The sequence below is a fragment of the Oryzias latipes genome, chromosome 3 (assembly GCF_053564925.1).
Source record: "Oryzias latipes strain Hd-rR chromosome 3, Olatipes_Hd-rR_3.1".
Lineage (NCBI taxonomy): Eukaryota > Metazoa > Chordata > Actinopteri > Beloniformes > Adrianichthyidae > Oryzias > Oryzias latipes.
The window spans coordinates 24,051,865-24,079,681 of NC_136239.1; the positions used below are offsets into that span (position 1 = coordinate 24,051,865).

General features: G+C 38.6%; 3 protein-coding genes across 16 annotated transcripts in view; all 3 read left to right on the forward strand.

Moving 5' to 3' along the window:
- The window catches only part of nfat5b (nuclear factor of activated T cells 5b), a 33,751-nt gene extending 20,461 nt beyond the window's left edge, over positions 1-13,290 (forward strand). For 8 of the 13 annotated variants that reach the window (XM_011489087.4, XM_011489068.4, XM_078944470.1 and 5 more), the window contains 11 exons: positions 51-669; positions 1,555-1,741; positions 2,373-2,563; positions 2,816-2,988; positions 3,754-3,888; positions 3,973-4,025; positions 5,467-5,599; positions 6,560-6,646; positions 6,815-6,912; positions 7,107-9,024; positions 9,409-13,290. In XM_011489087.4, the coding sequence (XP_011487389.1) occupies positions 51-669; positions 1,555-1,741; positions 2,373-2,563; positions 2,816-2,988; positions 3,754-3,888; positions 3,973-4,025; positions 5,467-5,599; positions 6,560-6,646; positions 6,815-6,912; positions 7,107-9,024; positions 9,409-9,647 (3,833 nt within the window). In that variant the 3' untranslated portion in view covers positions 9,648-13,290. The remainder of the gene's footprint in view (positions 1-50; positions 670-1,554; positions 1,742-2,372; positions 2,564-2,815; positions 2,989-3,753; positions 3,889-3,972; positions 4,026-5,466; positions 5,600-6,559; positions 6,647-6,814; positions 6,913-7,106; positions 9,025-9,408) is intronic. The other 5 variants (XM_078944471.1, XM_011489073.4, XM_078944472.1 and 2 more) reach the window with 3 other exon arrangements.
- A 905-nt stretch (positions 13,291-14,195) lies between these two features.
- Positions 14,196-21,828, forward strand: kars1 (lysyl-tRNA synthetase 1). 2 transcript variants are annotated; one of them, XM_011489107.4, is made up of 15 exons: positions 14,260-14,353; positions 14,944-15,111; positions 15,435-15,579; positions 15,710-15,875; positions 15,961-16,054; positions 17,271-17,457; positions 17,953-18,078; positions 18,173-18,292; positions 18,367-18,529; positions 18,684-18,857; positions 18,963-19,048; positions 19,125-19,210; positions 19,319-19,445; positions 19,562-19,705; positions 21,225-21,828. In XM_011489107.4, exons 2-15 carry the CDS (start codon positions 14,972-14,974, stop codon positions 21,300-21,302), a joined length of 1,836 nt encoding a protein of 611 aa, XP_011487409.1. In that variant the 5' UTR covers positions 14,260-14,353; positions 14,944-14,971; the 3' UTR covers positions 21,303-21,828. The 2 variants fall into 2 exon arrangements, with proteins under 2 accessions (XP_004067040.2, XP_011487409.1); XM_004066992.5 differs by lacking the exon at positions 14,944-15,111 and having other exon boundaries at positions 14,196-14,353.
- A 1,259-nt stretch (positions 21,829-23,087) lies between these two features.
- Positions 23,088-26,535, forward strand: gcshb (glycine cleavage system protein H (aminomethyl carrier), b). Its single transcript, XM_004066991.5, has 5 exons — positions 23,088-23,364; positions 23,712-23,791; positions 25,705-25,768; positions 25,853-25,984; positions 26,099-26,535. The coding sequence occupies exons 1-5, from the start codon at positions 23,211-23,213 to the stop codon at positions 26,194-26,196; spliced, it is 528 nt and encodes a 175-aa protein (XP_004067039.1). The 5' UTR covers positions 23,088-23,210; the 3' UTR covers positions 26,197-26,535.
- The last annotated feature ends 1,282 nt before the right edge of the window (positions 26,536-27,817 follow it).

Here is a 27,817-nt window from a genome sequence, read left to right on the forward strand (position 1 = left end):
GCTCTGTGGGAAAATGACCTGTATTGACTTTATACCCGTTTACATTGTAGATGCCAAGTTCTATTCTCTGACCATGGATGGGCCACGCAGCACCTCCAGCTCCACCATCAGTTCCTCCGGTTCCCTCAGTGACCAGAAGCCTGCTCATAACAGAAATGTGGATCCAGAGGACATCAGAAGTACCCGAGTGGTCCCAGAGGTTATTGGAATTGAGGTTGGGAGTGGGAATTGCAGCAGCGCTGTTAACGGCAGATGTAATGCTGAGCTTGGAGCGGTCAGGGGTGCTACGTCTCAGGAGGCCCAAACGCACCATCAGATGACTCCATCGAAACGCCGCACCATTCTGAACATCTCTCCCCCTCCTCAAGACCTGCTGGATGATAGCCGCATGTCCTGCCAGGATGAAGCTCCGCTGGACTCTGAGCTGAGTAACAGCATCTGGATGGATGACTCTCTGTCTAATTTCAGTGTCATGAGCACGTCTTCGTACAATGACAACACCGAGGTGCCACGAAAGTCCCGCAAGCGTACCCCTCGACAGCGGCCCGGTCCTAAGGCTGCGCCTGCAGCAAATGCCAACACGGATGTGTTTGATGCTGACAGCGCTAACGGGCCCCATTTTGTCCTGTCCCAGCTCGGCCCTGACACCAAAACTGGATCAAAAGGAAGGTTTGTAGTTAGTTTGACATGTTTTCCCTCAATTATGTTTATTTATTGTTGTTCACTGTTCATGCCAGCTCAAGTAACGTTTCCAAAAATGAAAAAGGAAAATGCGCCTTATGGTGTGTGTGCAAAGTTATAAGAATTATGGAAAAATGTCATTGCATTTCAGAATTTGAAGCTTCCAAAGGAACTATGAATAATACCTGTCATAAAATGAAATAGTCTGCCCTTGGATTTGTGATCACTCTTCTCTCGTTCAACTCTTTGAATTAAATTAAGGTCACTCTGTGATCAGTTATCTCACTGGTCAGACACAAAGCTCTTCAAAGTAAGCTGAAGTTCTTAATCCTGTTGTTCTTTTAGGAGCCTTTTAAATAATCTTATTTGTCACTCAGGTATTATCTAGAAAATGTCAAGTTGACATTCACAGACGGATGGGAATCTTTAGAAGACAAAAAAAAACAAAAAACACTCTGGCTCCAGATTTCCCATCGCAGTTTGACTGAAGGAGAGCGGTTAGATCAGAGGCGAGGGGAGGGGCCGGATACTGAACTACAAACAATGGTCAGCCACGGTGAATCACAGAGCCTCTCTCAAAGACCTGGGACAAGCAAAGTAGATTAAACAAACAGATAACTGAACAATTTAAGAGCTAGGATAGAGTACGCACCGCTTATAGAGAGACTATTTGCTCTTAATTTCCCTGAGTGCCATGGCAACCCCAGTGGTTTCACTGTGGTTGCAATGAGCAGGTTTCATTGCAGTAAGCTTCATCATATACATATAAACAGAGTTTCTTATATGGGCCATGATCTGTCATTTTTGCTTGGTTTTTGCACATTCTCAGGACTTGCGAAAGATTTGATCTTCTCGGGTTGGTGTTTGTTGCAGCTCTGAAGATCCTCCGACACCAGTACAGAAAGGAGGAATTCTTTCGATGCAATTCCCACAGAAGTGTGAAGGGAAGGAGCTGAAGATCCTCGCCCAGCCTGAGACTCAGCACCGAGCCCGCTATCTGACTGAAGGCAGCAGAGGATCAGTGAAAGACCGCACCCAGCAGGGCTTTCCTACTGTCAAGGTGACTCTACCATAACACTCTTGCTATAATCTTTCTTTAAGCCCATTGTATAGATTTGGTATTTGCTTGAGGCTTCAATGTCCTAGATGGGGTATCTGGACTCATTATTTACTGTAGTTTTGTAGCTTTATTTTCTTTAAGATTTTTAATTTGCATTTTTTGGTTTTATCATATTTGCTTTTTTTTTTTTTTTAAAGGTTAAATTGTAAAATTTGGGTGGCTTTTTTTGACTGCATTAGTTAAAATACTAGATACTTGCTTTTAGCAACTATCTAAATTAACTCTCAGGGGGCTATTTATAGAATATGTTTACGCTCTTTCAAAATAAAATAATGTAAACGTGTGGGCATGCTGGAATGAAATTATAGGTCAAACTGAGTAACAGGGGTTGCAATAGAAAGGAAAAAAGGAACAAAATACCTTCCTGAAGAAGATGCATTCAGGAACAAAACTAGAGAGGAAATATCTAGGATTGAAAAGATTATATTAAAGATGAGATTTAAGTTTAAACAGCCACAGAAAAATGGAAATGGAACAAAACCATTTAGCTTTTGTCCATTTCACAATATTTTCTGCTGGTTACAAAAAAAATCTGATCTCATGTCCACTCTCTTTGTTTTTCTCTTCGCAGCTGGAGGGAGTAAATGAGCCAGTGGTCTTGCAGATTTTTGTTGGCAACGACTCCGGTCGAGTTAAGCCTCATGGATTTTACCAGGCTTGCAGGGTGACTGGTCGGAACACTACAGCATGCAAGGAGGTCAATATTGATGGCACAACTGTCATTGAGGTGGTCCTTGATCAAAGCACCAGCATGACACTGGCGTACGTACTTTATTTGGTCTGTTTATTTTTTCTGTGTATACTTTGAGAGAATTTTACGAAAAAGTTGCATTGATCTCAATGGCATTTAAGTACTTCTTTCATCTTTTTGGGTGTGTAACTGTAGCCACATGTGTTTCATGCATGCATGTAGTGACAGGTATTTATTCTGTTTAGTGCGTGGTGTAAAGTTTGTTAGGCTACAAGTTGAAACAAGTGCAAGCAACTCCAAGCTGACAGTGTGTTTTTGTTCAGGGTTGACTGTGTTGGGATCTTAAAGCTGCGTAATGCCGACGTGGAGGCCCGTATCGGTGTGGCCGGTTCCAAGAAGAAGAGCACGCGCGCTCGGCTGGTGTTTCGAGTCAACATCCCTCGTTCAGATGGATCTGTGCTCACGCTTCAGGCTCCCTCATCCCCCATTCTTTGTAGTAAGTTGAACAGAAAACAGATAATATCAAGAAATTGTTCTGTTAATCCAGCTGTAGTTGACTTTGAAACCTACCATTTCATTATTACCATTGAAATTCTTCAGGTCCTCTCTCTCAATTTTAACATAGCCAGAGGTCAGTTGATTTTCTTTTGGTGCCAGCATTTGGAGGGGGTGTGGAAAATCCCATTAGATTATTTTCAATGCTTAAAATATATGGGTGTGGTTTCTTTTACAAACAGGAAAGACGCTTAGGCCACCAGAAGGTGCCCGTCTCCACGGATCTATTCGGCAACTTCAATGACAAAAGCAAGGGGTAAAGAGAAGGAAAAGTCGACACAATGGAGGCGTGTAGACATTTATTGTTTTACAGAGTCATCATGAAATCCAAGGAAATGTCTTTCCACAAAACAACAAAAAATAGTAATCCCTTATGGCGTGTATGCAGAGGAGATGTGATCATGCACTTCAGGATGCTCTGAGTTAGACAAAGCCAAAAGGAGAAAATTGTAAGCCCTACAGACTTGCAAACAGTCCATGTGTTTTACCAGTCCAGGCTGATCCTGTTTCAGCCAGGAGAGCCTTAAAGTCAGCAGTTTCTGTCACAGGGAAAGGAAGCAAATGGAAGTAGACAGTAATTTTAACTCAGCAGATGCTGGTTCTGCTTACATGGGACAGCATTATATCACTCCATCAACGCTGGAAGGAAGAATCTAATGCAAACACTGAAGATTGCAACATTTTTATTGTATTTTCATTTCTACAGCTCAGCCTGCGGGATTACCTGAAATACTGAAGAAGTCCCTTCACAGTGCTTCAGTGAGGGGTGGAGAGGAAGTCTTCATCATTGGCAAAAACTTTCTGAAAGACACCAAAGTCATTTTTCATGAAAACAGTTCCGGTGAGAAATCAAACGATTAAAACATGTACAGACCTTTTTGTTGAAAAATGTATTTCAAGGCTGTACTTCCTTGCTGTTATCCAGATGAGAAATCTTGGAAGGCAGAAGCTGAAATTGACATGGAGCTGTTTCACCAGGTAAAAAAAAGCAGGGTTTTTTGTTGTATCAATACATGATTATTGTTAACTCTCAGAGTCAGGAGTTGATGGATAAGTTAAGTGTTGTAGATTTAATTATCCTAAATGGCTGGTTATCCATAGTATTGAGTAGTTTCAATGTGTTGTGATTTAATTAAACTCACTCTCATGGGGCAGTAGGGGTTAAACCTTTGACCCCTTATTGATGCAAATATGCATCAAACCGCTTTGGTTCCAAAATTGCCTTAATTTAACATCAACTTAAAAGCAAAAACATTAGAAAGTTGTTTTTTTTTCATAGCTCGGGAAGAAATGTAGGCATCAAGGGGTTCAAACTACAAACCTTTAAAGACCCACTCCAATGAAAATGTTTTTTATTTAACATGTTACTAAAGCATTTTACTCAAGATTGGATGACGCATTTAAAAAAATTTAAGGTTAAAACTCATTTCCTGAGTAGTTCTTTATTCAAATCAGGTTGAATCAGGAGCAGATAAAAACCTGCGGTCTGAAAAAGCTCAGGTTTGTGACGCAGCAACTGCGATGGGGGGGGCAGTCTCCCTGCTCGCCTCCAATTCTGATGTGTCCACTGTCCTATTCAAATGTCTATTTGTCCACAGACAAATAGATCCATTAATGTCCCCATTTTCTGGCTAAAAGCTGTACGGCTGCATTGCTCAAATATGGCTCGCCCTGTTTTCTTTTTGCTACGCTAATGTTAGCTTGAAGGGCCAACAGTCCCGCCCACAACCTGGAAGCAAATTTCTGATGAACTCCTGCTGCTCTACAGAAATGTCTTAAAAAGCGATACAGGCTTTTAGATTTGAGCTAAAACTGCATAATCATAATTGAAAGACCACTGGGAATTATTTTTGAATGGATAAAAATATAGGGGGACTTTAAATAGTCAGAAATTACTGAACTGGTTGGTGCAAAGTTTTAGTCTCATTTATGTGAACCCTTAAATTGCTTCTTAACATAACTTCTTGATGAAGAATTTCAACAGGGACACGTCAAAAACCTTTTTATGAAACATTTTATCTGTAGTTTTACCATGAATCCTGAGCCCTGACCAGCTGTTAGCAGGTGTCTGAGACACAATACTGCTCAATTTACTGTCAGGGATCAAAGGGTTAGTCATTTTTTAATGTAGAAATATACCTTCACCGAGTGATGCCTAATTTAGATTTTTCCATCATGTGCTAGTCAAAATTCTCTATACCCATGCCCAAAGAATGTTAGATTAGACTTAAAAAAAAAATCACTTCTTCTTTTGCATTTTGTTTGATAGATTTTTCTTTTTTGAGAGCAATTCATAATTAAGAACACTAGCAGTTTTTGGGGCCTGATTTCTTTTAATTTTTCATCAACTTGGTGCCCTTGTTATTGTTTTGTTTTTTGTTTGCTGACGGTTTTGTTTCTTTGCATGGTCATGTGAAAGAATCATCTGATAGTCAAGGTGCCTCCATACCAGAACCAAGCCATAACCTCCTCGGTGTGTGTGGGAGTTTATGTGGTGACAAACGCTGGGAGGTCTCATGACGTTCAGCCGTTTACCTACAGTCCAGATCCAGGTTAGTCTAAATCGGCCCCTGTCTGTTGCTCTTGATCTGACTGGATGAATGCTATAAAGACATCTGGTAGATAACTATCTATGGAAGCGATTCTGTAGCATAATTAAATGTAACAGTCAAAACCAGAAATGCTTTTTCCTTATCAAAATGAAGCTGCATTTTTTGACTCAGAATTAAAATGAAAAAGCAATCAGCCGAAATGCTTTTTCATTTTCTACTTCAACAACGCTTATTCTGTCACTTAATTAAAATGATAATGAAAATAGTATTTGACATTTCTTTTCCAAAAGTTCTCTGGTAAATGTGTAGCTAAATTCATTTAGAAATGTATAATTTGACAATTAAAATGGATTAACAGAAATGCTTTTTCATTTTCAAAATGAAGCTGCATCAAATGACTCAAAATTAAAATGAAAAATCAATACTTCAAAATAATTTTTCATTTTCTACTTAAAAATCGCTTATTCTGTGTCATAATTAATACCAAAATGCAAAGAGGGGATTGCATTTTCATTTTAACATCCACCCTGCGAACATTGTCGTTTATCTCAATTTGACGTAACATTTCCAGCGGGGAGGCCAAGAATTTTATGTTTGTGTGACATATTACTTCATCAAAATTTAGAGATTTTTTGCTCTTTGTTTTTCCTAAGACAATACTTTCCATAAAGTTGTCAGTGTTAGTCATCACTACCATCTACAGTTCTTTGAAATAATTGCAGCCCTTGGTTTAAAAAAAAAGCAACACTTTGGCATTTCTTGAAATGGGATGTTTACTGAGGAACTTTTTTTTTTTTTTTAATCAACACTTTGAAAAAACAAAATATTTGCAAGTCTCATAAACTCACTTAAAAACAGCAGTGATGAAAGTGTAAACAAAAATCAAGACCATCTTAGCCTAGATTTTGCATAAGTGTGGTTGATGCAGTCCAGATAAACATTTGTTGTCTTGCTTTGCAGACAATCTTGCAGTGAAAAATGATGTAGCTGTAAAGACAGAGATGCCCTCCCCGGTGACCACTTGCTCTTTTGATGAGCAAATCAAAGGTATTTAAGAAACTCTGCTTTTATAAATATAATGGATATAATAATATGTTTTAGAAGCCTTTTTGCTTAGAGAACTTGTTGGTCTTTCTTAGATCATGATTTTTTATTTTTTTTATCATCTTGACATAAGGCATCGTTTTAGCCATGTTCTTGTCTCTACATCTGTAGATGGTGCCTTAATGCCTCCCATATTGCCTTTAGTGAAGAGAGAAGATTTCACTCCGATGGAGGTGACGAGTAACCTTCAATCTTCTGGAGTGTTTAAGGTGATTTTACGGGTCGATGCTGTCTCAGCCTTTGATTTTACCCCATGAAAACTGCTTTGCTTGATTGCATATTTTCTCTGTTGCCAATCTTTTTTAGCAGATTGATTAACAGAATTTTCTTTTGTAATAGAGTTTTGTAAAAATTTAAACCAAGGATTTTACACATTTCATCCTCTCTTTTTCTGTTTCTTCAGCAGAGTGTTGATCTTTGTTCAACGCAGCAGAATTCAGACATGACGGCTGGACAACTCAACAATAGCATCGCGTTTAGTAGTAACCTGGCTAATCAAGCCGGTGAACCGGATAATGGCAAGGCAGCTGCGTACACCAACCCTGAGCCTTTAAGTACCATCCAGAAGCAGGACATTGCCCCAAGTTGTGCATTCTCTTTATCTGCTGAGTCCCTGCTCCCACAGGCCCCACAGCAGTTCCTGGTGGAGTCCAGAGATGGTCTTCAGCAGGACATGTCAGTCAGTAGCTCTGAGCCTGTAGGGAGGCTCTGTGCTGAACCTGCACCCCAGCAGCAGCAGCAGCATCTGCCGCTGTTTCCTCAGGATGAAGTAGCTCAGCTGGAGGAGGCAGTGAGACAGCTTAAAGCTAAAGGATACTGTAGTTTGCCGCTTCAGTCTGACAACTCGATAGCTAAACAGCATCAGCAACAGCACATCCAGCACCAACAGCAGATCCAAAACCAGCAACTTCAGCAGCAACAGATCCAGCAACGGCAGATCCAAAATCAGCAAATTCAGCAGCAACAAATTCAGCAACAGCAGATCCAAAACCAGCAAATCCAACAGCAGCAAATTCAGCAGCAACAGATCCAGCAACAACATATCCAAAACCAGCAAATTCAGCAGCAACAGATTCAGCAACAGCAGATTCAGCAGCAGCAGGCTCTAGAGAATTTACAGCAGCAGATTTTGCAGACTCAGATCCAGATGCAGTGTGGATTATTTCAGGACGCCCCACAGGGCGAAACTGCAGAACCCTCTCAAACGCTTGTGACAAACCAGGGATCGCTTTTCCAGTCGGATCAACAGCAGCAGCAGAATCAGTCTGAGCAACAACAAGCAGCTCTTTTTCAGCAGGCAAATGACCTTTGCTCCATGCAGACCAGCTTTCTCCAGCAGACTCCTTCTCATTCATCCCCATCCATGTTCCACAATCCCACTTCTTTGGCCGAAACGCAAGATCCACAGGGGTCTCTTTATCAGAAGGCCTCCCAGGAGCAGGTCCAGGCTGCTCTTTTCCAGAGCACCATGACAGTGCTACAGTCTCAAGAGCAACAACCTGCAACCACTGGACTTTTCCTCCCTCAGAGCTCCCTTCCCACCCAGCTTTCAACTAATAGTTCTCCACAGCAACAGCAGCAGCTGGCCTTCCTCACTGCTCTACAATCCTCTTCACCTGAGCAACAGCCAGTATTTCAGACCCAGGCCCCAATGTCAGCTATCCAGCAAAGAAGCCCTATGGAGCAGCAGCAGGCCTCCCAGCATCAGCCTCTCACACAGCCCACCCAACAAACATCTCTGTTTCAGACTATATCCCCGCACTCGTCTCCCAACAGCCTGTCACCAGGCCAGCAGCAGCAGCAGCAGGCAGGGTTACTGTTTTGCACCAATGGTTTGTCCCCACAGCCTCCAGCATCCAACATTATGTACACCAACCAAGGGCAGATGCCCCCCCTTACCAGCAGCAATTTGGAGCCACAGAAGTCCCAAAACCCATCTCTACCGTTTTCCCAAACCAGCATGGTGACAGTGAATCAACAGAATGGACCAGAGCCCATGTCTTTAGGGAATCCAGCTAATCCCCAACAGCAAGTCCTGTTTCAGGAGCAGCAGCCCATGCAGCTGGGTGGCAACCCCAACAACCAACAGGAGCAGCCCGTGGGCCTCTTCATGCCCCAGTCCAACATCCAATCTCTGCAAGGGGAACTAGCTGCACAGGAGCTTGCACAAACGGCCATGTTTGCCTCTCAGAACGGTGTGACCAGCCTTCAAACGACGACTTCCTCTTCAGTTCAACAACCAGGAAACCTGTTTCAAAACGCGGTGAATCCGCCCAGCCAAACCCAGCAGGCAGGCCTGTTCCTTTTCAGTATTCAAAATGGTAAGAACCTCATCATCCAGCTGCACACTCATTATGGTTGTTGGCATTAGTGTCAAGAAAGGTCACTCAACTTATTTTTTTGGTTTAAAAGAGAAAGGTCGCCGCCACAAGTAGTACTCAGCTTTGATTTTGTTAAATGATTAAAACCTCTGCTTTAAAAAATTATTGCCTGCTTAAAATTGACGATTGCTTAAAAAAATTAGGAATTACTTAACAGCTTTCAGTCTCATAAAAGCGGAAATCTTTAGATTTTCTTTCTCTTTTATCTTCTTTGACCCTTTTTGACTTTAGCTTTAGGCTAGTTCTACACACTTTTGCTGATTTGAGTATTTTGATTTTCTTGTTTGTCAACTCACCTTGCCTTCTTCTTTTGGATTCCTGCAGAATGTGACCAGTTGATGAACACTCCTGGGAACACACTTACAGATCAGATAATAGCAATCAGCCAGTCTGGTCAGAACCAACGAGAGAGTGACGCCCGCATTCAGTCGCTGCTCAGCCAATCCCTGTCTCAGCCTGTGACTGTGCAAAGCAGCATGTCAGCCTCCCAGAACATGGAGAAGATTGATGACCTACTAGTCAGCCTGCAGGAGTCCAATAGCAACTTGACACGATCATTTTAACAGATCTAGTTGTTTGGAGATTAGTTTTCTTATTTTTTACTGTAAACATTGGAAATTGTTTAGAAATTCCCAAAGAAAAACCCCTTCAAACTGTATGTGATATGAATGACATGCAGGTAAACATCTGCAAGACTATTTGATGACCTAATGTTCTGTTTTTTCGATGATTTAGGAGGAAGTGTCCACAGATGGAGATCTGCTGGTCCTTATCAGTCAGACTTTTTGGCCACATAGCTGACATACGTTCAGGTGTAGAAATCATGTCTGAAGTTTCTGGCTCAACAGGTTGACCTTAAAAATAATTCATCTGACGACAGACTCCCTTCTTGTGATTAAAACTTATACCAAAATAGATGCATACTTTCCCTCTGGAAAAAACTAGTCAGCGAGTTTGAAGCCCATCATGTGTTTGTGCTGAAGATGGCGTGGGCAGGTGAGCTTGAAGGATTGGGTGGTGTGTGTGGCTGAACTGTAAGTAGACATGGTGGATAAAAGGTCCAGGCAGGTTAGCAGGATGCAAATAAACATGCAGTTAAAGAATAGTAAAAAGGAGTCAGAAAGGATTTACCGTCAATGCATCTGACTAGTGTGAATGCGTAAGGCAGATTTATTGAATTTCAGTAAGTGTGCTACATAGAAGTTTAAAAATCTATAAATATTCAGATATTTTTCTACAAGTTTGGTTAAAATTGTCTGATGTAGGCTGAAAAATATGGAAAAATGTTGGATTTTTTTATTATTTTTTTTTTTAGTGATGCATGTTTATTTTCCTCTGAGACCTCTCATTTGATAGCAGAGTTTTAATGTACATAAATAGACATTTAAGAAGACAATCAAAATTAATTTCATTCAGATAAGATATTTTTACATAGGTATAGTCAAATTTTCAGTCAATGTGTCAATAAGATGAATTTTATTGTAATATTTTGTACAAAACATGAATAAAAAAACAGAGGCAAGATTGAGATCCTTGTAGCCAAAACAACCCATCTTTGGAATAGCATAAAAATACTGGACACTGAAAAATCTTTCTCTTTCAGTTAAAAACAACTTTTCATTGAATAATTTTTAAAAGATGGTGTAGGGTTATTAGGATATTTGACTCATCCGGTAGTCGAGTTTGTTGTTCTGTCATAGTGAAATGATTGTTTTTCTGTCATTTCTTTTGCATCACTGTCAGGCGAGTGGGAACTGGAAAGCTATCCAGCAGCAAAAAGAAAAAGCTATCTTACTGGTTTTGTAAATGTGAAGGATTTGAAGAGGAGAAGCAACAAATTGTTTGGTTGTAACTCTGCCCGTTAGAAGAGGAGCTCATTTTACATGTTTAAGTTTGACAGATAAAATGCTCTTGTCAGATAGAAGCCAGCGAGGATGAAGACAAAAATTTGACTCAAGTCTTGCTTTTTATAACCCCTTATACCAGGCCAGTTTTATGGCTCACAGCTTCTTTTTTTTTTTAATTAGTTCTGATTTGCAGTTTGAGATTGACATTTTAAAAAAATCTTTTAGCCTGTTGAAAAAGGTTTGTTTCCTGTTTGTTTTTCTGTGCTGTTGGTTCTTTGTTTTCTTTTTTGAGCAAAGCCAAACTGTGTGTGACGTGTTGTTCCATTGTGTGTAGTGAGTGTGTGTGTGTGTGTGTGTGTGTGTGTGTGTGTGTGTGCGTGTGCATAAACACAGGGCTGGTCTCTGATGGTAAAAGAAATGAACTCTGTGTTTGCCTTTACTGGTTTAATGCTTTCAATGTTTCTTAGAAAATACTTTAACACCGTTACAGTTTATATTCACTTTATAGTCACACGTTTTTTTTTTTTATAAAGAAAATTTGTAAAGCTGACAAATGTGATGCATGTGATGATGATTGTGTGGGCAGCCTGGACAGTTTGAGTGTCTTTTTGTTTTTTGATCAGAACCCAACTCCTGAAGGAAACCTGACTTTTGAGAGGAGAGCTATCTGACACAGGCTTTCTACTTGTGAAAAAGAAAAACAAATTGTGTCTTTGTTTAGTATTTATGATTTCTAATGTTTTTGAATGGAGAAATGTACATTTACTTTTTTTTATCTGTAAAAGTGCCTATGCTTTTTTTTTTTTTTTTTTAAACTATATCTAATTTATTTGTGCAATGTTTTTTGTTGTTTTTCTTTTCCCATCAAATTATTTTCCTATAATCAGAATCATAGTAATGTTTCTAGCTCTGCTCCTATTCAACTGCTGGTTCTTTCCTCACCTCCAGCCGGTAGGGCCCTGCCCTGGGACCAAGTCACCAGTGAAGTGGCTCCCTCCTCCTGTTATGACTAAAATGAATGTAGCATTATTGTGCTTCAATTCTGTTGCGTCGAACCAATTGAGAATCTTCCAGGAAAACCCAACAAAAAGAAGTAAAAAAAAACTGTTTACTCACCCATAGTATGTTATTTGCAGTCTGGTTTAAAACAAATTATGTTTGGATTTTGTTCTTCTGATTTGCTTTGTGAAAAGTTTTTTTTTTTTTTTTTGGGAGCTCTTTTTCCAACTGAAATAAATTCTAATTGCAACTTTTTTTTTAAATCCCTCTTTATCATGTTGTGGAATCTCGACGTTTTCATTGTTGCCCCACGGTTTTGCAGCTGTTACTAGACCTGTTCACACTTTCTTTTTTTTTGTGGACAGATCTCCTGATGTTTTGTGGAGCTTGTATAATGACATATGGTATGAATCAATTGCAAATGAATGTGCAGGGTTATTTCTGTAGATTAACCACAATAATGTGACCTTGACCTAATGTTATCAGTAAAATGGCTCCACACTGTCAAACCAACTGAATTCCAGTATTTGTTAACTCAATGTGATTAAAAATGGGGAATGTTGAAATGTCCTTGTTGATTTTTATTTTTTATTTTGCGTTTGGTGATGCACTTAATGGGGAGGTAATTACTTTTTGTAGTTACAGTGTCCTCATCTGTGTTTGTATGTACAGTGTAAACGGAAGTCGGAGATGAATGACTCAATTTATAATCAGAACTGTGAGGAAAAGACGGAGATTTTGTACAAGTTCTCATATTTTTTTCCTGTTAATTACACTTTCTTTATTATTATTTTTACATTGATGGCCAATATGGTACCAATGTGGTAAGTTACTAGAACAATGTTTAGGGCACAAGTGCATGCTGGGTGCACCAACGGTCATCAACTGGAATGTTTTAGGCCTTAATGCAGCAGGTGAGCTTTAACTGCTGAATAACGATAGCTGCAGAGATGAGTTTTAGATGGATGAATAAATGTTAATGTTAGCCATTGTCTTTAATGCATCTAATCGGTTTGTGTTCTAGTGTCTTTAGCGTGTATGTTATTTAATGTAGATGCGGACTGTTGGTTTTCCAAAACTGCTATGCAGGTGATATACTTTATTGTTGTTTTCAAGATTTTTTTATTAAGAGCCTCACTGTTTTCTTCATAATGACTAAGCCAAATAGGTATTTTTCCTTTTTCTTGATGTCTGTTCTTGGGAGAAAACTATGCTTATTCTTAAAATGTATTTTTTTTCAACTTTTTCTTTAGAAAACATAAAAACACATATTTGAACACTTTTTTTTACCATGTAAACAACTTGAAAATTATAATAAAAACAATAAAAAAATAAAGCTTAAATGCAGTTTGTGAACTTGGTTGGGATACTTTTATTTTCCTGTCAAGTGTCTGTAAAGTTGCTACAATCTTTAAACTAGTATACCTGAAGTTAAGTTTAGTTTTATTTCTTGTTTTTGATGGAAGCTGTTGCGTGTGAGGAAGAGCTGTGCTTGCGTGTGTGCGTGACCCATAAGAGCAGCAACTTCCTGTTTCAGTATAAAATAATCATAATATTCCGCTGTATATGCCATTGCTTTCTTAGTACTATACAAACTTTATTTTAATGTGATTTTTTTATTAAAATGATAAAAGGAAAATTGATTATCAATTCAATGTTAGTTATTTTTACTATTGAACAAAATAAAAAAGGAGAATAATATTTTGCCCATCATTTTTATTGGATAAAAAACGTAATTGACTGCTAATAGACTGTTAGGCTATTTGTTGGAAAATATTTGATAGGAACTAAAAACACACAGGTTCTGAAATTACTAGACTTCACAGTCCGCAAATATTTTTATAAAACAAACTGTAGCTACCTTATCAGTTATAGTCTTTGTAGCTCACTGTGCTTGGTCTGTGCCTTTTTGTTTCAGCACATTGCCAAGTGCCATCTCCATAAATACTCAGGTTACTCTGCAGTTTAGAATGGTTTGTTTTTTCAAGCAGGATAAGAGCACAGAGAGCTGGATGACTGCCTTTGTGGTATGAAGTTTAAACAATGAATTGATTGTGAATGTGAACATGAGAAAGAGAAATACTTTGTTCTGATATGATTTTATGTTTTATACCTTTAAGGATATACAACACAGTTCTTCAGCTCTGGTGCAACAATTATTGATGCAGAGGGTGAATTTTGTCTACCACATGTACTTTCAAACATCACCCCGAATCAATGTTTTTGTTATATCTTGTTTTTATTTCTATTATTATTTTCCCACCAGAATCACTCTTTACCTCTGGTTAGATGGTTTCCCACCGTCCACAAACGCACCATGAACCTCATGTGCTTGTTGCGCATGCGTTGCTTGCCCTTTCCGAGCGCAGCATCAAGAACATGGCTGACGTGACTGTGGCGGACGACGGGAAACTCAGCAAAAAGTAAGCTAGTTCATTCTACACATAGCTTTTATTTCTCCACCGTCGCGTTTGCAGGGGTCTTAGAACCACAGTCGCTGCTCCTGTGACCGTAATGACCCCTTCAGCAAAGCCTGCGACAGGATGGGGTCAAGTGGTGCATGAGTCAAATGATGAAAGCGGAGTGAAAGGTCCCATATGGAAGAACTCTACATACTACACGTCCCATCATTCTGTTCGTGTAACCTGCCGGATCTTGTAGTCTGTTTCATCAACCAAGCCCATTTTCTGCGCCGTTTTTGAACTACAACACCCAGAGTACACGAAATCTAATATTCTTGCCACGCTAAACCATTAAAGCACACTTTTCCCTTTGTTATAAATATTGGTTAACCAAAACATTATGTAATAGTTGCATTTTTTCTATCGTGTGGTGGTTCGCAAATAAAGGATTTTACAAGTATATAAAAAAATCGCGTTTTACATTAAAAAACGGAAGCTAATACAAACAGTCATTAGTTCATAGTTATTTGATCCCTCAACAGCTTTCTCCTGTAATCCAGGAAGCCCGTGATGGTCTCTACAATGTGTTTGTACATATGTCTGTTTCTTAGGTCTGTCTGCTGACTGTCGTAGTTCAGCATGCTGTCTCTGGTCAGGCTAGCCAGACGGCAGGTGTGGCAAGCCTTTGGGGTCAGGGGAGAGTGGTTAAAATGTTCTCCGCCATATACTGCTGCAGTCTCATCTCAGTTTCTTGGGAACCGTTGGAAAGGTGACAAAAGGTTGGTGGCTTTTCCATTACTGTGTGAAAAACAGCCAACTTTTTGTCACCAGAGTAGATCTGTATATTTCTGTTTGGTCGTTGTGGTGTTGTTTTTTTAATGGACTTTTGTCTTGTTCACTCTGCTTCTTTTCTTTCTTTCTTCTTTTTTATTTTTATTTACAGTTGTGATACCTGAGTACAGTATTTAGTGTGTTGATGTGGGAGATTACACAGGGTTGTGTTCAATCATTTTTGAACGCTCGCTACAATTTGTTTTGGCAAAAATAGATCAATTTGATAACATTCGACTCATTGTGGATTTCTTCTTTTCTTTCCGACCAGTGAGCTGAAGAGACGAATGAAAGCAGAGAAGAAGGCGGCCGAGAAAGAAGCGAAAATCAAAGAGCATGTGGAGCCCAAGAAGGAAGCCAATGATCAGGGAGATCAGAATGCCTCTGGGTTGGATGAAGAAACACTTGACCCCAACGTGAGTTTTCAGGATAGTCAACATCTATCTGTCTATATCTCTTATCTATGTATGTGAACGTATGTATGCATACATGTACATATGTATATACATATGTGTATAAACACAAACTTGTTTTCTTTTATATCAGCAATACTACAAGATCCGTACCCAGGCCATTCAGGAGCTGAAGGGCACAGCAGAAGACCCATACCCACACAAATACCATGTAGACTTGTCTCTTACAGAGTTCATTGAGAAATACAATCATCTACAGCCTGGAGACCAGCTTACCAATGTTGTCCTCAACCTGTCAGGTACTCAAAGTGTTCATGTATGGCCACTAAAACTTGCATTAGTCCAGTGGAAGACCCTCTGTTCAACTTCAACCATATCTGACAGGTCGCATCCATGCCAAGAGGGCCTCTGGTGCCAAGCTGCTCTTCTATGATTTACGAGGGGAAGGCGTCAAGCTGCAAGTCATGGCAAACTCAAGGTATTAAACCACAACCTGGATTAAACTCCCACTTTAATCATGTTTTGATCTATTTTAAAAAGCGTTCCCAGTGGTCTTTTAATTATAATTATGCTGTTAACAACCCCCCACACACACACACTCTATGACATAGTTTCTGCAGAGCGGCAGTAGTTCACTAGTAGTAGTAGTAGTTCCCTCAGAGTTTTACAGCTGGCTGGGGAGAGTGGGGATCGATCCGTCAGCCCTTCAGTTGTTGGACGACCTGCTCTACCGCCTGAGCTAAACTGCCGGATGTAAAGGCCCGTACACACCGGGACGAATATTCGCCAGGCGTTATTCGCCACGTTTTTTGTGTTCACACCCAGGCGATTTTCGCTGACGATGAGCCGAGCGAACATGCAATTTCATTCCCTGACATTAGATGGCGCTTAATGTAAAACAGGAATACTCCTGTACACAAGGTGGCGCTGCGCAACTTTAGGCTTCTTAAAGTCGCTTTTCACTCAGAAGAAGAGAGCAAGTATTTACACTCTTGTCCGAATAATACAAAGAAAACATGAATATGTCAAGCATCAGTAGCTCCAACTGGTACTTGGTTCGGGGATATTTTAGAATGTCCGTCATTATTTCTTCGCGGCAGTGTAGACGCTACTTGGCGTCTATCTTCTTCGCTGGTATGTGTGCTCAGCAAGGCAGTTTGATGTTTGAGCGCCCCCAAGTTGTGTTTTAATGTAACTTCAGAAGCTCCAGACACGTGTGCAAAAGCGCCATTCTCATTGGTCGTATAGTTTTCGACGCTGCGCGTCAAACCAAAAAAACGAACCCGAGGCGTTTTTTAAAAAAGTGACGCTTTGACGCGTGGCGTTTTTTCGCGTCTGTGTGCACACTCACATTGGTGCCCTTTGTTTAGTCACGAGGCGTTAAACGTCGGCGAAAATCGCGCGCGATATTCGTCCCGGTGTGTACGGGCCTTAAAGCTTAAAAAAAAATACTGACAGAACTTGTGTCACCTGAATTTTTTTAAAGTGTTCCCCTGATGATTATAATAGACTTCATTTGTATAGCACCTTTCAAGATAAAAATCACAAAGGGCTTCACGGTAAAATACAGTAAAACACAGAATACAGAGAAAATTAAGAAAATGCTATTTTAAAAAGATAGGTTTTGGATGTTGCACTTCTTCTTTTCTTGTAGACATTTAGCATTTTCCTGTCCCCTTTTTTTCTCGTCACAGGAACTACAAGTCTGAGGAGGCCTTTGCAGCCATCAACAACAAACTGCGCCGAGGCGACATCATTGGCGTCCGCGGAAACCCAGGCAAGACAAAGAAAGGGGAGCTGAGCATCATTCCCATTGAGATGACCCTGTTGTCCCCATGTTTGCACATGTTGCCCCACCTGCACTATGGCCTCAAAGACAAGGTACCTTTTCTTCGCAGTAGCAGTAGCTCAAGCAGCTGATGGTCCACCCACATTTTTCTCTTTATCCAAACCAATTAAGTCACTTATGGTGCACACACACAACAATACCAGATCATAAATGAGAGAATCACCTTTTGAGTTCTACCAGTAGTAGTTAGATAGAGAAACAGATTATATATTTAAAAACATTTATAAAGACAAGAAATTACTCCATCTTCTGCCTCGTATACAAATTTAAAAAAAGGGCTAGGAAAAGTTTGCTTTCATTAAATATGAAACCTGACTTCTTAAATGCACAAGCCTGTTCAAGGAGTCACATGTTAGTTTTAGAAAATCAAGGCAACGTTTCATTTTATCTGACACCATGAGAACAAAATTCAGATTTGTTTTTACAGCGCTTTGGTTTTTTCTGTTCTTTCAAATGGATCAGAACAACCAGACTGTTACAGTACTGAATGGATTTAACTGTTTGCTCTTAAATTGTTTCACCTGCAGGAAACAAGGTTCCGCCAGCGGTACCTGGATCTGATCCTCAATGACTTTGTGAGACAGAAGTTTATAATTCGGGCCAAAATCATCACATACCTGCGCAGCTTTCTGGATCAGATGGGGTTTTTAGAGGTAACCAGCTGCACTTTTAACCTTTTTAGAATAAAAAACAAAGCAAACTGTAGCAGAAAAATGACTGAAACACATTTGCTTCTGTTTGAAACAGATCGAAACACCAATGATGAACATTATTCCGGGCGGAGCTGTGGCCCGACCATTCATCACGCACCACAACGAGCTTGACATGAAACTCTACATGAGGGTCGCCCCAGAGCTCTACCATAAGGTCTGCTGCTTTCAAAGCATACAACACTTTAGCTAATATGTACTCTATCTAATGTGTGGAAACTGTCCCTGAAGATGCTTGTGGTCGGTGGAATAGACAGAGTGTATGAGGTTGGTCGTCAGTTCAGGAACGAAGGCATCGACCTGACCCATAATCCCGAGTTCACTACCTGCGAATTCTACATGGCGTATGCAGACTACACCGATTTGATGGAGATCACAGAAAAACTGCTGTCAGGTGAGGAATATTTCATCCAAAAGGACTCCAAACATTTTGTTGTTGATTTTCTACAATGCAGATTTTGAGTTTTAAAGGCACAGGGGTGTCATTTATGAGCCTATAATTTTCATTCCCAAGTTTGCTGTTGAAACTGATTCTCCGGTTGTGTTAGGAATGGTGAAGCACATTACTGGGGGGTACAAGGTGACTTATCACCCTGATGGTCCAGAGGGACAGGCCTATGAGATTGACTTCACTCCACCGTTCAGAAAAGTCAGCATGACGCACGACTTGGAGAAAGCCATGGGAGTCAAATTCCCTCCTACTGACAGCTATGACTCTGATGGTAAAGGAGAGCTTCTGGAATAGATTAGCCATTTTTATACTGATCATCTACTATTTTGTCAATGACTTCATGTAACCTTTTTTTTGTTTTGTTTGTATTTCTTAGAGACTCGTAAGTTCTTTGATGACTTGTGTGTCCAAAAAGGTGTTGAATGTCCTCCACCAAGAACCACTGCCCGCCTTCTGGACAAGGTACCATCATTAGAAGCTTTTGTGTTTAGCTTTCAAGTATTCATTTGTTAAATATGTATACTTTTGGCTTTGATAGTTGGTTGGAGATTTCCTTGAGGTCACATGTATCAACCCAACATTCATCATTGACCACCCTCAAATCATGAGCCCTCTGGCAAAATGGTAAAAATAAAACATTCTTGATGTTCATTTATTTGTTTGTTTTTAAAGTTATATTGCATATTTTCTGTGAAATGGAAAGACTCACTGACAGTGTATGTAATGTTACAGGCACAGATCCAAGAAAGGTCTAACAGAGCGCTTTGAGCTCTTTGTGATGAAGAAGGAAATCTGCAACGCCTATACGGAGTTGAATGACCCCATTAGACAGCGGGAGCTTTTCGAGCAGCAAGCCAAGGTGTGCCAGAAGACTCATCTGGTTTTATTTCTTGACTCTGTACACCGTTAGTGCTCATCCAGGACCAAGAAAGGAAAAAAAGAAAAGAAATGTTTGTCCATAATCAATATTTGCAGGCCAAAGCTGAAGGCGATGATGAAGCCATGTTCATCGATGAAACCTTCTGCACAGCACTGGAATATGGTCTGCCGCCTACTGCAGGCTGGGGGATGGGCATCGACCGCCTCACCATGTTCCTCACCGACTCCAATAACATCAAGGTAAAACTGTCAATGGAGTTGAAGTGTTGGTAGGAGCAGCTTTGTTAAAGCCCATTACATCTGATTGGATTTGTGATAAAGAAGCAAAAGGTTCTGTAGTGGGAAGTTACCATTAACAACAAATGGAGAATATTGGAAGCACTTTGACTTCGGTTCCTTTTGCGTCATGCAGGATTATTTTTGCTTTGAGTGTCTTTGGCTTCTAATTTTAAAAACATTCACTATTTTAACTCTAACATTTATAAACATGTAAATGGTTATATTTCCGACTTAAACACATTTCAAGACTGAAACTGCAGAATTATGCTTAAACGTAGGACTGAGCTTTCAGTTCTGTCTTTAAATTAGTTATGTTTTCCTCAAATTCATCAAAATAGGAGCCGCAGTATAACAATCATACCAAAATGGGTTGATGAGTAGCTTGAGTAATTGTCCTTCTAAAACAAACTACTTTTTTCAGTTGAGAAATCTTTTCATTGAGTAGATTTCTCAATGTTTTTCTTCTCTTGTTTCCAGTTAATAGTTGTTCCAGACAGAATAAAAGCTGAATTTCATTTATTTATTTGTCTTATTTTTGTACATGGTGATAGATTTCTAATGCATAAAGAAGTATTTAAGTTGTCTTATGATTATAATTCGGATTTATTCTGTATTCTCCTAAGTCACACCGGAGTATAAGTCGCAGGAGCCAAGAATGCATAATAAAGGAGAAAAAAACAAATACGTGTCGCACCTTTGGGTGGAAAGTGCCACACTTTTGAACAGATCCACCACGCCGGCGTAATGCTGCATTCACACTGAACCAGATTCAGGCGACAAATTAGCGTCTCCTGCCTCATTTTTGGCACCTGTCAGATTCGATTCTTAGTGCTTGTCCAAAAATGTTTTCATAAACGAAGCGGTCTCACCGCGAATGGGAAAAGTTACTGTCAGGTTTTTAGCCTCATTACTATGGAAGCTCTGTCTCCATATGTCAATTACAATGCATGAAAAACACTGATGACATTGAGAGATCAGCTTTATTTCTTTGTAAAGAGCTCTGCAAAAGCATCAGTAAACACGTCTCCATGTCTGGGTTCATGAGATCATTCAGTCTTTTTTTTAATTTTTTCCATCTATCTTTACGTTCTCTACTGCAGGAGCTCCGTCTGAATGGCGGCGCTTTCTGTAACCCAGTTTCATGACTTGCTGTCCTGCATTAGTCCGAGGAAGGAAAAAATGAAGAACAAGAATATTAATGTTTTGATGTAAATTGGAAAAATATAATAAAGTTGAGGTGGGGAACGATGAGGTTCTCTTCCTAAACAAATACTAATACATCTACAGTTCCCTCTAGCGGTTGTTGGTGTGAAACAACCGCAATTGTTAGTTGGCAAACAAAAATAATAGCCAAATAAGAAACTATGCAAAAAGAACAGCTTACACTGGTCATCCTTAATGCTAACAGTCAATATTGGAGGGTTTCCTATTGGTTTCTTTTCAGCATTTTAACAGGTCTGTTGTTGTTTTTCTTTTATAGGAGGTATTGTTGTTTCCAGCCATGAAGCCTGATGATAATAAGCCAACCGCCCCTCCAGACAGTTCCCCTGCCTTGTAAGGCCTGTAGCAGCTTCTGCGGCTCCTCTCTGCAGAAGGCTTTACCTCACTGTGCTCATCGGTGGAGGATGCAGGTCTAGTTTTTGTTGGTGGGGTTCTCAGGAGAAATCCTTGTTCCAACTTGACTGACTGGTGAACAAAATGTTTTTCTTTTGTATTTCCTATATTTCTGTGCCCACGTTTGCACCATACGGTTTTGGCTAAATCAGATGTTTTAATCCACTCTGTCTCCCCGATAATGTTTTTTATCACAAACTGATAAAACTGCTGTTATGGCCAAAGCTTCATCTACTTTGAACTACTTAGGAGTTTCCTTGCTTTGGCTATCAAATACCACACATGGATCCATATTTACTGAAACAACTCTGGTTCTAGTATTTTAAATCTTCTTTGGAAACCTTTTTTTCTCTTTTTACTGGATCTGCATGTAAAACCCCGTCTGCTGTTTTCCATCAAAAACTCACTCAAGTCATTGTTTTTCTGAAGTTCGAACATGGGTTTGTCCAAATAAAATGCATTTATGTCTACTTGTTTTGTCTTTTTTTATGAATTTGCTCATTAGAGAAATATCAGTAAATTACTGAAGACTACATTCTATTTTAGGTCTATATTAAGAACTGCGTAGAAATAGGTAACACATTTCTAAATGTGTGGACTTTAAGAAATGTGTGAATTACTCTCCTTATCTGAGGAGTGTCATCGCTCAGATGATCAATATTATTCTTAGCTCAGTTGAAGACAGATGTTATTTATTCACTATTGCATAAATATAGACTAAAAAAAACTATGGTTGACTTGTACCAAAAACATCCATAGGTCTACAATGGAGACTCAAATTATGATTGAAATTTTACTGAAAATGTCAGTTGTAATTAGTTTGATTCATTTAGACAATTTGATTCATAAAGTTGCTGTAAACCTCAATGACCGTGCTGTATTTAGACAACTGTATTAAAATCTGAAAAAGCACTTTAGAACATGTAACAATAATTACTCATTATTTAAAAGCAAATTACAACAATTGCCTCCAAATGTTTTAATTTTTAATTAAAAAATAATTGATATTTATATTAAACTGACAATACCTCAAAAAAAAAATAAAACTACGAAGATGCCTCCTTGTGAAAGGCATTGATTCATGTAACCATGTAATTGCAGTGTCGGCAAAAAGAAAGAAACACATTTAAACATGTTGGTATAATCACATTTGATAACCAAAGCCAAATTGAGTAATTCACTATAGGCTACTAAAAATATTACAAACAAAAGGGTTTTAGGTCTTATATTAAATTTAAATAATTTGATGTGTTGAATGACGTATTATTGTTGTTTTTATATTCTATTTTCAAATGTTATGACTTTTTAAACTAAAACTGACAGTGTATTAAACTTGAAGATCAATATAAATGCATTACTTGAGCTTTTTTCTTCTTTTTTGCCATCTTTTCATTTACTTAACTGGTATAATTTTATTATTTTTTTTATTTAAAAATTCAATTAAATTAGGCTAAATTGTAGCCAAAAAGGCCAAAACTTAACTAATTTTAATATAAAACTTCAGAAACGGATTGTTAGAAATGACACATTGCATATTTATTTATTTTATTTTTATTTTATTTGACAAAGCCTTTGAATAAGAGGTGAAACGTTCTCAACTTTAAAAACCAAGTCCAGATGACAACTTTCAAACCTTCTACTACTACTGATGAACGGCAGTCTTCACAGACATTTTTATTTTCTTTATGTTTTAAGTTCCCTCCTCTGTCATTCTGCACTCTGCCGGCGCGAGCGCGCTGACAGCGCGGTGGTGCGCGCCCCCGCCTGGCGAGTCAACTGTGCATAGGGAAAACCAGCGCGGCTGCTGCTGCTCACATACACGAACACACATACACACAGTGAGTGAGTGAAGATGGCGATGAGAGCGACGCTGCGGTGCCTCTCTGCAAACTTTTCGCCCAGGCTGCCTCTCCTGTCGTCCGCCGGGCGGGATAACCGCGCGGCTCGGTTGCGGTGGGTGAGCGGCACGCGGCGGACATTCAGCTCGTGCTCAGTACTGTCAACAGGTAAAGGGTTTGAAAACAATCAGAAACTACAGTAAAATCAAGTCACTTTGAACTTTTTTCTGTCAGAGTTATAATTAAAAAACTGCACATGCAGAAAAAGCCCTTGATTTCTTTTTTGTTCCCTTCTTAGTCTTGCATAAGATATGTGGTCCATAGTGCAGCTCTCTGTTCTTTGGACATGCATTTTGGCTTCACTGATTTAACCTCTCACTTGAAGCCTGGAAATGGGGAACATTTTCAAAGACTCATTGTAGCTTCACATTATTTTCGTCTTGCACCTCATTCTTCTAGAGTCCCCTTGTTTATATAAAATAAGTTGTCTGTGGATGTTTCTCTTCTTTTTGCAGCCCTGAAGTTCACTGAGAAACATGAGTGGGTGCAGGTGGAGGGTGGAATTGGTACAGTTGGAATTAGCAGTTATGCTCAGGTAGGTTTGGGGCAGGAATTTGTGTATAGTTGTTCATCTTTTTTTGCTCTTTGTGCAGAGTTGCCCTGATGCCTATCTGAAAACACCCTAAAACTGCCCTTTGCTCTTAGCAGCTCTACTTTTTCAGGGCCATTTACTGCTTAATTACTATTGTTTGAGATGAGTGATGTGTTTATTATCCTTCTATTAGTGAGCAAGACAAAGCTGTGAATGAAGGCAAAAGTTTATTATATCCACTCCATGGTATTGTGGAGCGACTGTTTTGATTACTTTACTGTACATACGAGATGCAGTTGTAAACAAGAAATAATAAATCGTTGAATTTCCTCAATTGGTAAACGTTAACATGGTTTTGCTCACATTTGGTTCTCTTTAGTTAAAGATTTAGTGGGTTTTAGTGAGAGCTAAATAAGTGAAAATTGTAAATTAAAAACACCTTGGCCTTAAGTGCATAGGAGATATCAATTAGAATGAAAATAAACATCATACACATTTTCCTCTTGCTCTTGGTTAGATATTCCATTTAATCTGTTACTAATATTCCTTTTCAGATTTTGCATAAAAATACTCAAATAGTTTGGAAAATGATGTTAAATATAGATCTATAAGGAATAAAATAGGTCAAGCTGGTATCCAGGTGTCTATCTAAAGGTTTTTGCTTGTTGGTGCATTTCCAGTTACCATAAATAATGTGTATCCATAAAAAGGACAAATCTATGTACTTATGTTAAAGTAAAAGCAGTGTTGTTTTAGATCATGTGAATAAAAGCACATATATAACTTGTTTAAAAACTTTACTAAGATAGTTGGATGGGATGTTAGATGATGTTCATTGCAGACTTTCCCATCAAAAGATTAGTCTTGGTCCTCACCTAAATCAGGAATTTCCAAAGACTTTACTGATTCTAAGTTCAATGAGGGTAGACGTAATAATAATAATAATAATAATAATAATAATAATATAAAGCTTTTATTATATCAAATTGCCTTTAAACACTATTTAACAGCTCTGGGGGGAAAACATCTATGTTAAATATGAGCTCACAATTTGTACATTATAATTATGAAAACATATTTGGCACGAACGTACCTGTTGTCACTGAATGCAACTTATTAAGATTATAAGATGTCTTCAGTCAGCTATATGAGACATTTTTAAGTTTTTAAGCATTTTTCACATCCGTACACACTGAATTGGGTTTCATCGAGTCCCTGTTAAATCATCTCAGCCTCAAATAAACAGCATTATGTTGGGTGATACGTGGTGTCAGCACTTGTGGTATAGAAAACTGAGGCAAAATCATGTAGCGAACAAAATTCTCAGTAAACCTCATTCCCTAAAAGGCTCTGTCAGTAACTTGGATAAATGATCTGCTCTAAGTCAGATATTCTTAAAAAAAAAAAATGAATGCCTTTATAGTGATGCTTCAGCTCATTGTAGAGTTCTAAATGTCCAATCACAACTTTTTCATTAACTTTCAATCTGGACTTTGACTTTTTCAATGCAGTACCACCTTTTTTTTCACTTCGATGAATTCTGTTCAAGATTAGCCGCTGTGTGAGAAACATCACACATCCCTTTTGGACTTTCACCCATGTGAACAATAGTCCCCACTGTAACATGGTGGAATCCCAAGTTGTTATGCTTTCAGATTGATAAAAAGTTGTTTTCATCGTTTGAAGGAAACAGGAAGCATGAAATAAAATCATAAAGTGTGAAAATTAACCTAATCAGAGCATACAAAATAATGCCAAAGAATGATATTTTTTCTCTTGTGTCATATGTGTAAAGCTGTTTCCTGCTTTGTCAGTTAAACAGGATCCTGTATATTTTTGTAAAGCAATCACACAAGAACATGCAAGACTAAATCATTTATTTAACGCTTTAAGTGAGTTGTGTTTTATCATTTCAGGATGCATTAGGTGATGTGGTTTACTGTGGACTGCCTGAAGTTGGCCAAAGACTTGAACAGATGGGTACGACCCTGACATTCACCTGCAAAGCTTATTACTACTTTGTCTTGAACTGTTTGTCTTTTTGCATTCCGGCTGCTCTTGTAGATGAGTTTGGTGCCTTGGAAAGCGTAAAGGCTGCCAGTGAGCTCTATTCGCCGTTAACAGGAGAAGTGACTGCAATCAACACACAGCTGGCAGAAAATCCTGGACTGGTGAATAAGGATTGCTACGCAGAAGGTATCTGTCTTGGCAATTTTCTCTTCATACCAAGTATAGAGTCTGGTAAATTTATCAAGTTAATAATTAATAAGTTCATGGTTATTAAAGTAGTACTTGTTTGTCTATTTTCAGGATGGCTCATCAAAATGACCATTGAAAAGCCTGAAGAAGTTGATGCCCTCATGGATCAAGCTGCATATGATAAATTTATTAAGTCATTAGAAGAATGAAAAACAAAATGACTGGATGATAAAAAAGACATGGAGGTTAAAACCACACTGCCTTCTTTGTGGTATTTATTCCAAGACTAATCACGGAGTCGTATACATTTGGAAGTAAAAGTTCCCCTTAAAAAGTTAGGATTTTTCTTGATGTAATACAATTTTTAAGGGTTCTTAATCTCAAGATTTGTCGGCACTTATGGGTCTTGATTGTGCTTCTTCACTTAGATGAACTGGGCTATGGGAAATATACCCCTCAACTGGTTTGATATTCCTCTGTTTGTTGATTTATTTTTAAAAATCAAAGTTTGAAATAAAGTTGATGACACTCTTGTCAGTTATATTAAATCTGTACCAGTGTATTGTCTTGCACATATTCAGTACATGAAGTGAAAGGGCCTTCTGATGATTTATTATTATAATTCTGCACACCTCGACCATTGCCCTTAGTTTAAGATAAACTGAGATTGCAAATACTAGTTTATTAATGATTAATTTGTCAGTGTTTTTACAAACACTGACTAAATAAAAATTTTACTTGCTTTTTGTAGTTGTTGTGTTTTGCCATTATTATTATAAGTAAATTCTTTGAAATTTATTTTGCAGCCGATATTATTATAATTTTTTTGTGCTTGTCACATGTTTGGACACCAATTTGTCCCCTTTCAAATAAACACTTTAAAACTTTATTAGAACTCAATTTTACATATTTATTGAAATGTTCCTGCTTTTAAAATTTTGCTCTTTTCATGCCCCAAAAACGCATTAGTAATTAACAAACTGGAAAAATCACAAATTTTTAAGTAAACTCAAACAGAAATCTTTCAATAGGGTCACTATTGCTTGCAGCAGTCTTTTAAAATAGTATGCTAAAAACTTGAAGTTGAATTATTTTGAACCCTTTCATTTTGTAAGCATCTTCTGAATGCATAGATAGATAGATAGATAGATAGATAGATAGATAGATAGATAGATAGATAGATAGATAGATAGATAGATAGATAGATAGATAGATAGATAGATAGATAGATAGATAGATAGATAGATAGATAGATAGATAGATAGATAGATAGATAGATAGATAGATAGATAGATAGATAGATAGATAGATAGATAGATAGATAGATAGATAGATAGATAGATAGATAGATAGATAGATAGATAGATAGATAGATAGATAGATAGATAGATAGATAGATAGATAGATAGATAGATAGATAGATAGATAGATAGATAGATAGATAGATAGACTTTTCCCATGAAATCATTTTTCTAATTACTCTAATTGATTGATTTCACATTTACAAAAAGTGCAATTTCAGTTACTTCTCCACATCAAGACAAGCTCTGTGGGGATTGGGCCTCTCTCTTTCCGTTAGTCCCTGGACACCTCCCTAGGTGGTCCTGCCACGTACCACTTGGTGGAGGCCCCAGAAATGACCCAGAAGGGGCTGGGGGGACAATGTCTCTTGGCTGGTGACTTTAAGTCCCTCTAGCAGAACTGAAGGAAGTTTCTGTGGAGAAGAAGGACCAAGGCATTTCTGCTTAGACTGGTGCCCCTTTAACCAGACAAAGATAAGCAGGAGATTGTGGATGGATGGATGGATGGATGGATGGATGTTTTTATGAC

Coding starts and splice junctions, on each gene's coding strand:
- kars1 (XM_011489107.4), top strand. CDS start 14,972: ATGCTGTCTCTGGTCAGGCTAGCCAGACGGCAGGTGTGGCAAGCCTTT. Junction 18,293..18,366: donor CCCCAGAGCTCTACCATAAG/GTCTGCTGCTTT, acceptor CTGTCCCTGAAG/ATGCTTGTGGTCGGTGGAAT. Junction 19,706..21,224: donor CCGACTCCAATAACATCAAG/GTAAAACTGTCA, acceptor TTTCTTTTATAG/GAGGTATTGTTGTTTCCAGC.
- gcshb (XM_004066991.5), top strand. CDS start 23,211: ATGGCGATGAGAGCGACGCTGCGGTGCCTCTCTGCAAACTTTTCGCCC. Junction 23,792..25,704: donor GAATTAGCAGTTATGCTCAG/GTAGGTTTGGGG, acceptor TTATCATTTCAG/GATGCATTAGGTGATGTGGT. Junction 25,769..25,852: donor CCAAAGACTTGAACAGATGG/GTACGACCCTGA, acceptor CTGCTCTTGTAG/ATGAGTTTGGTGCCTTGGAA.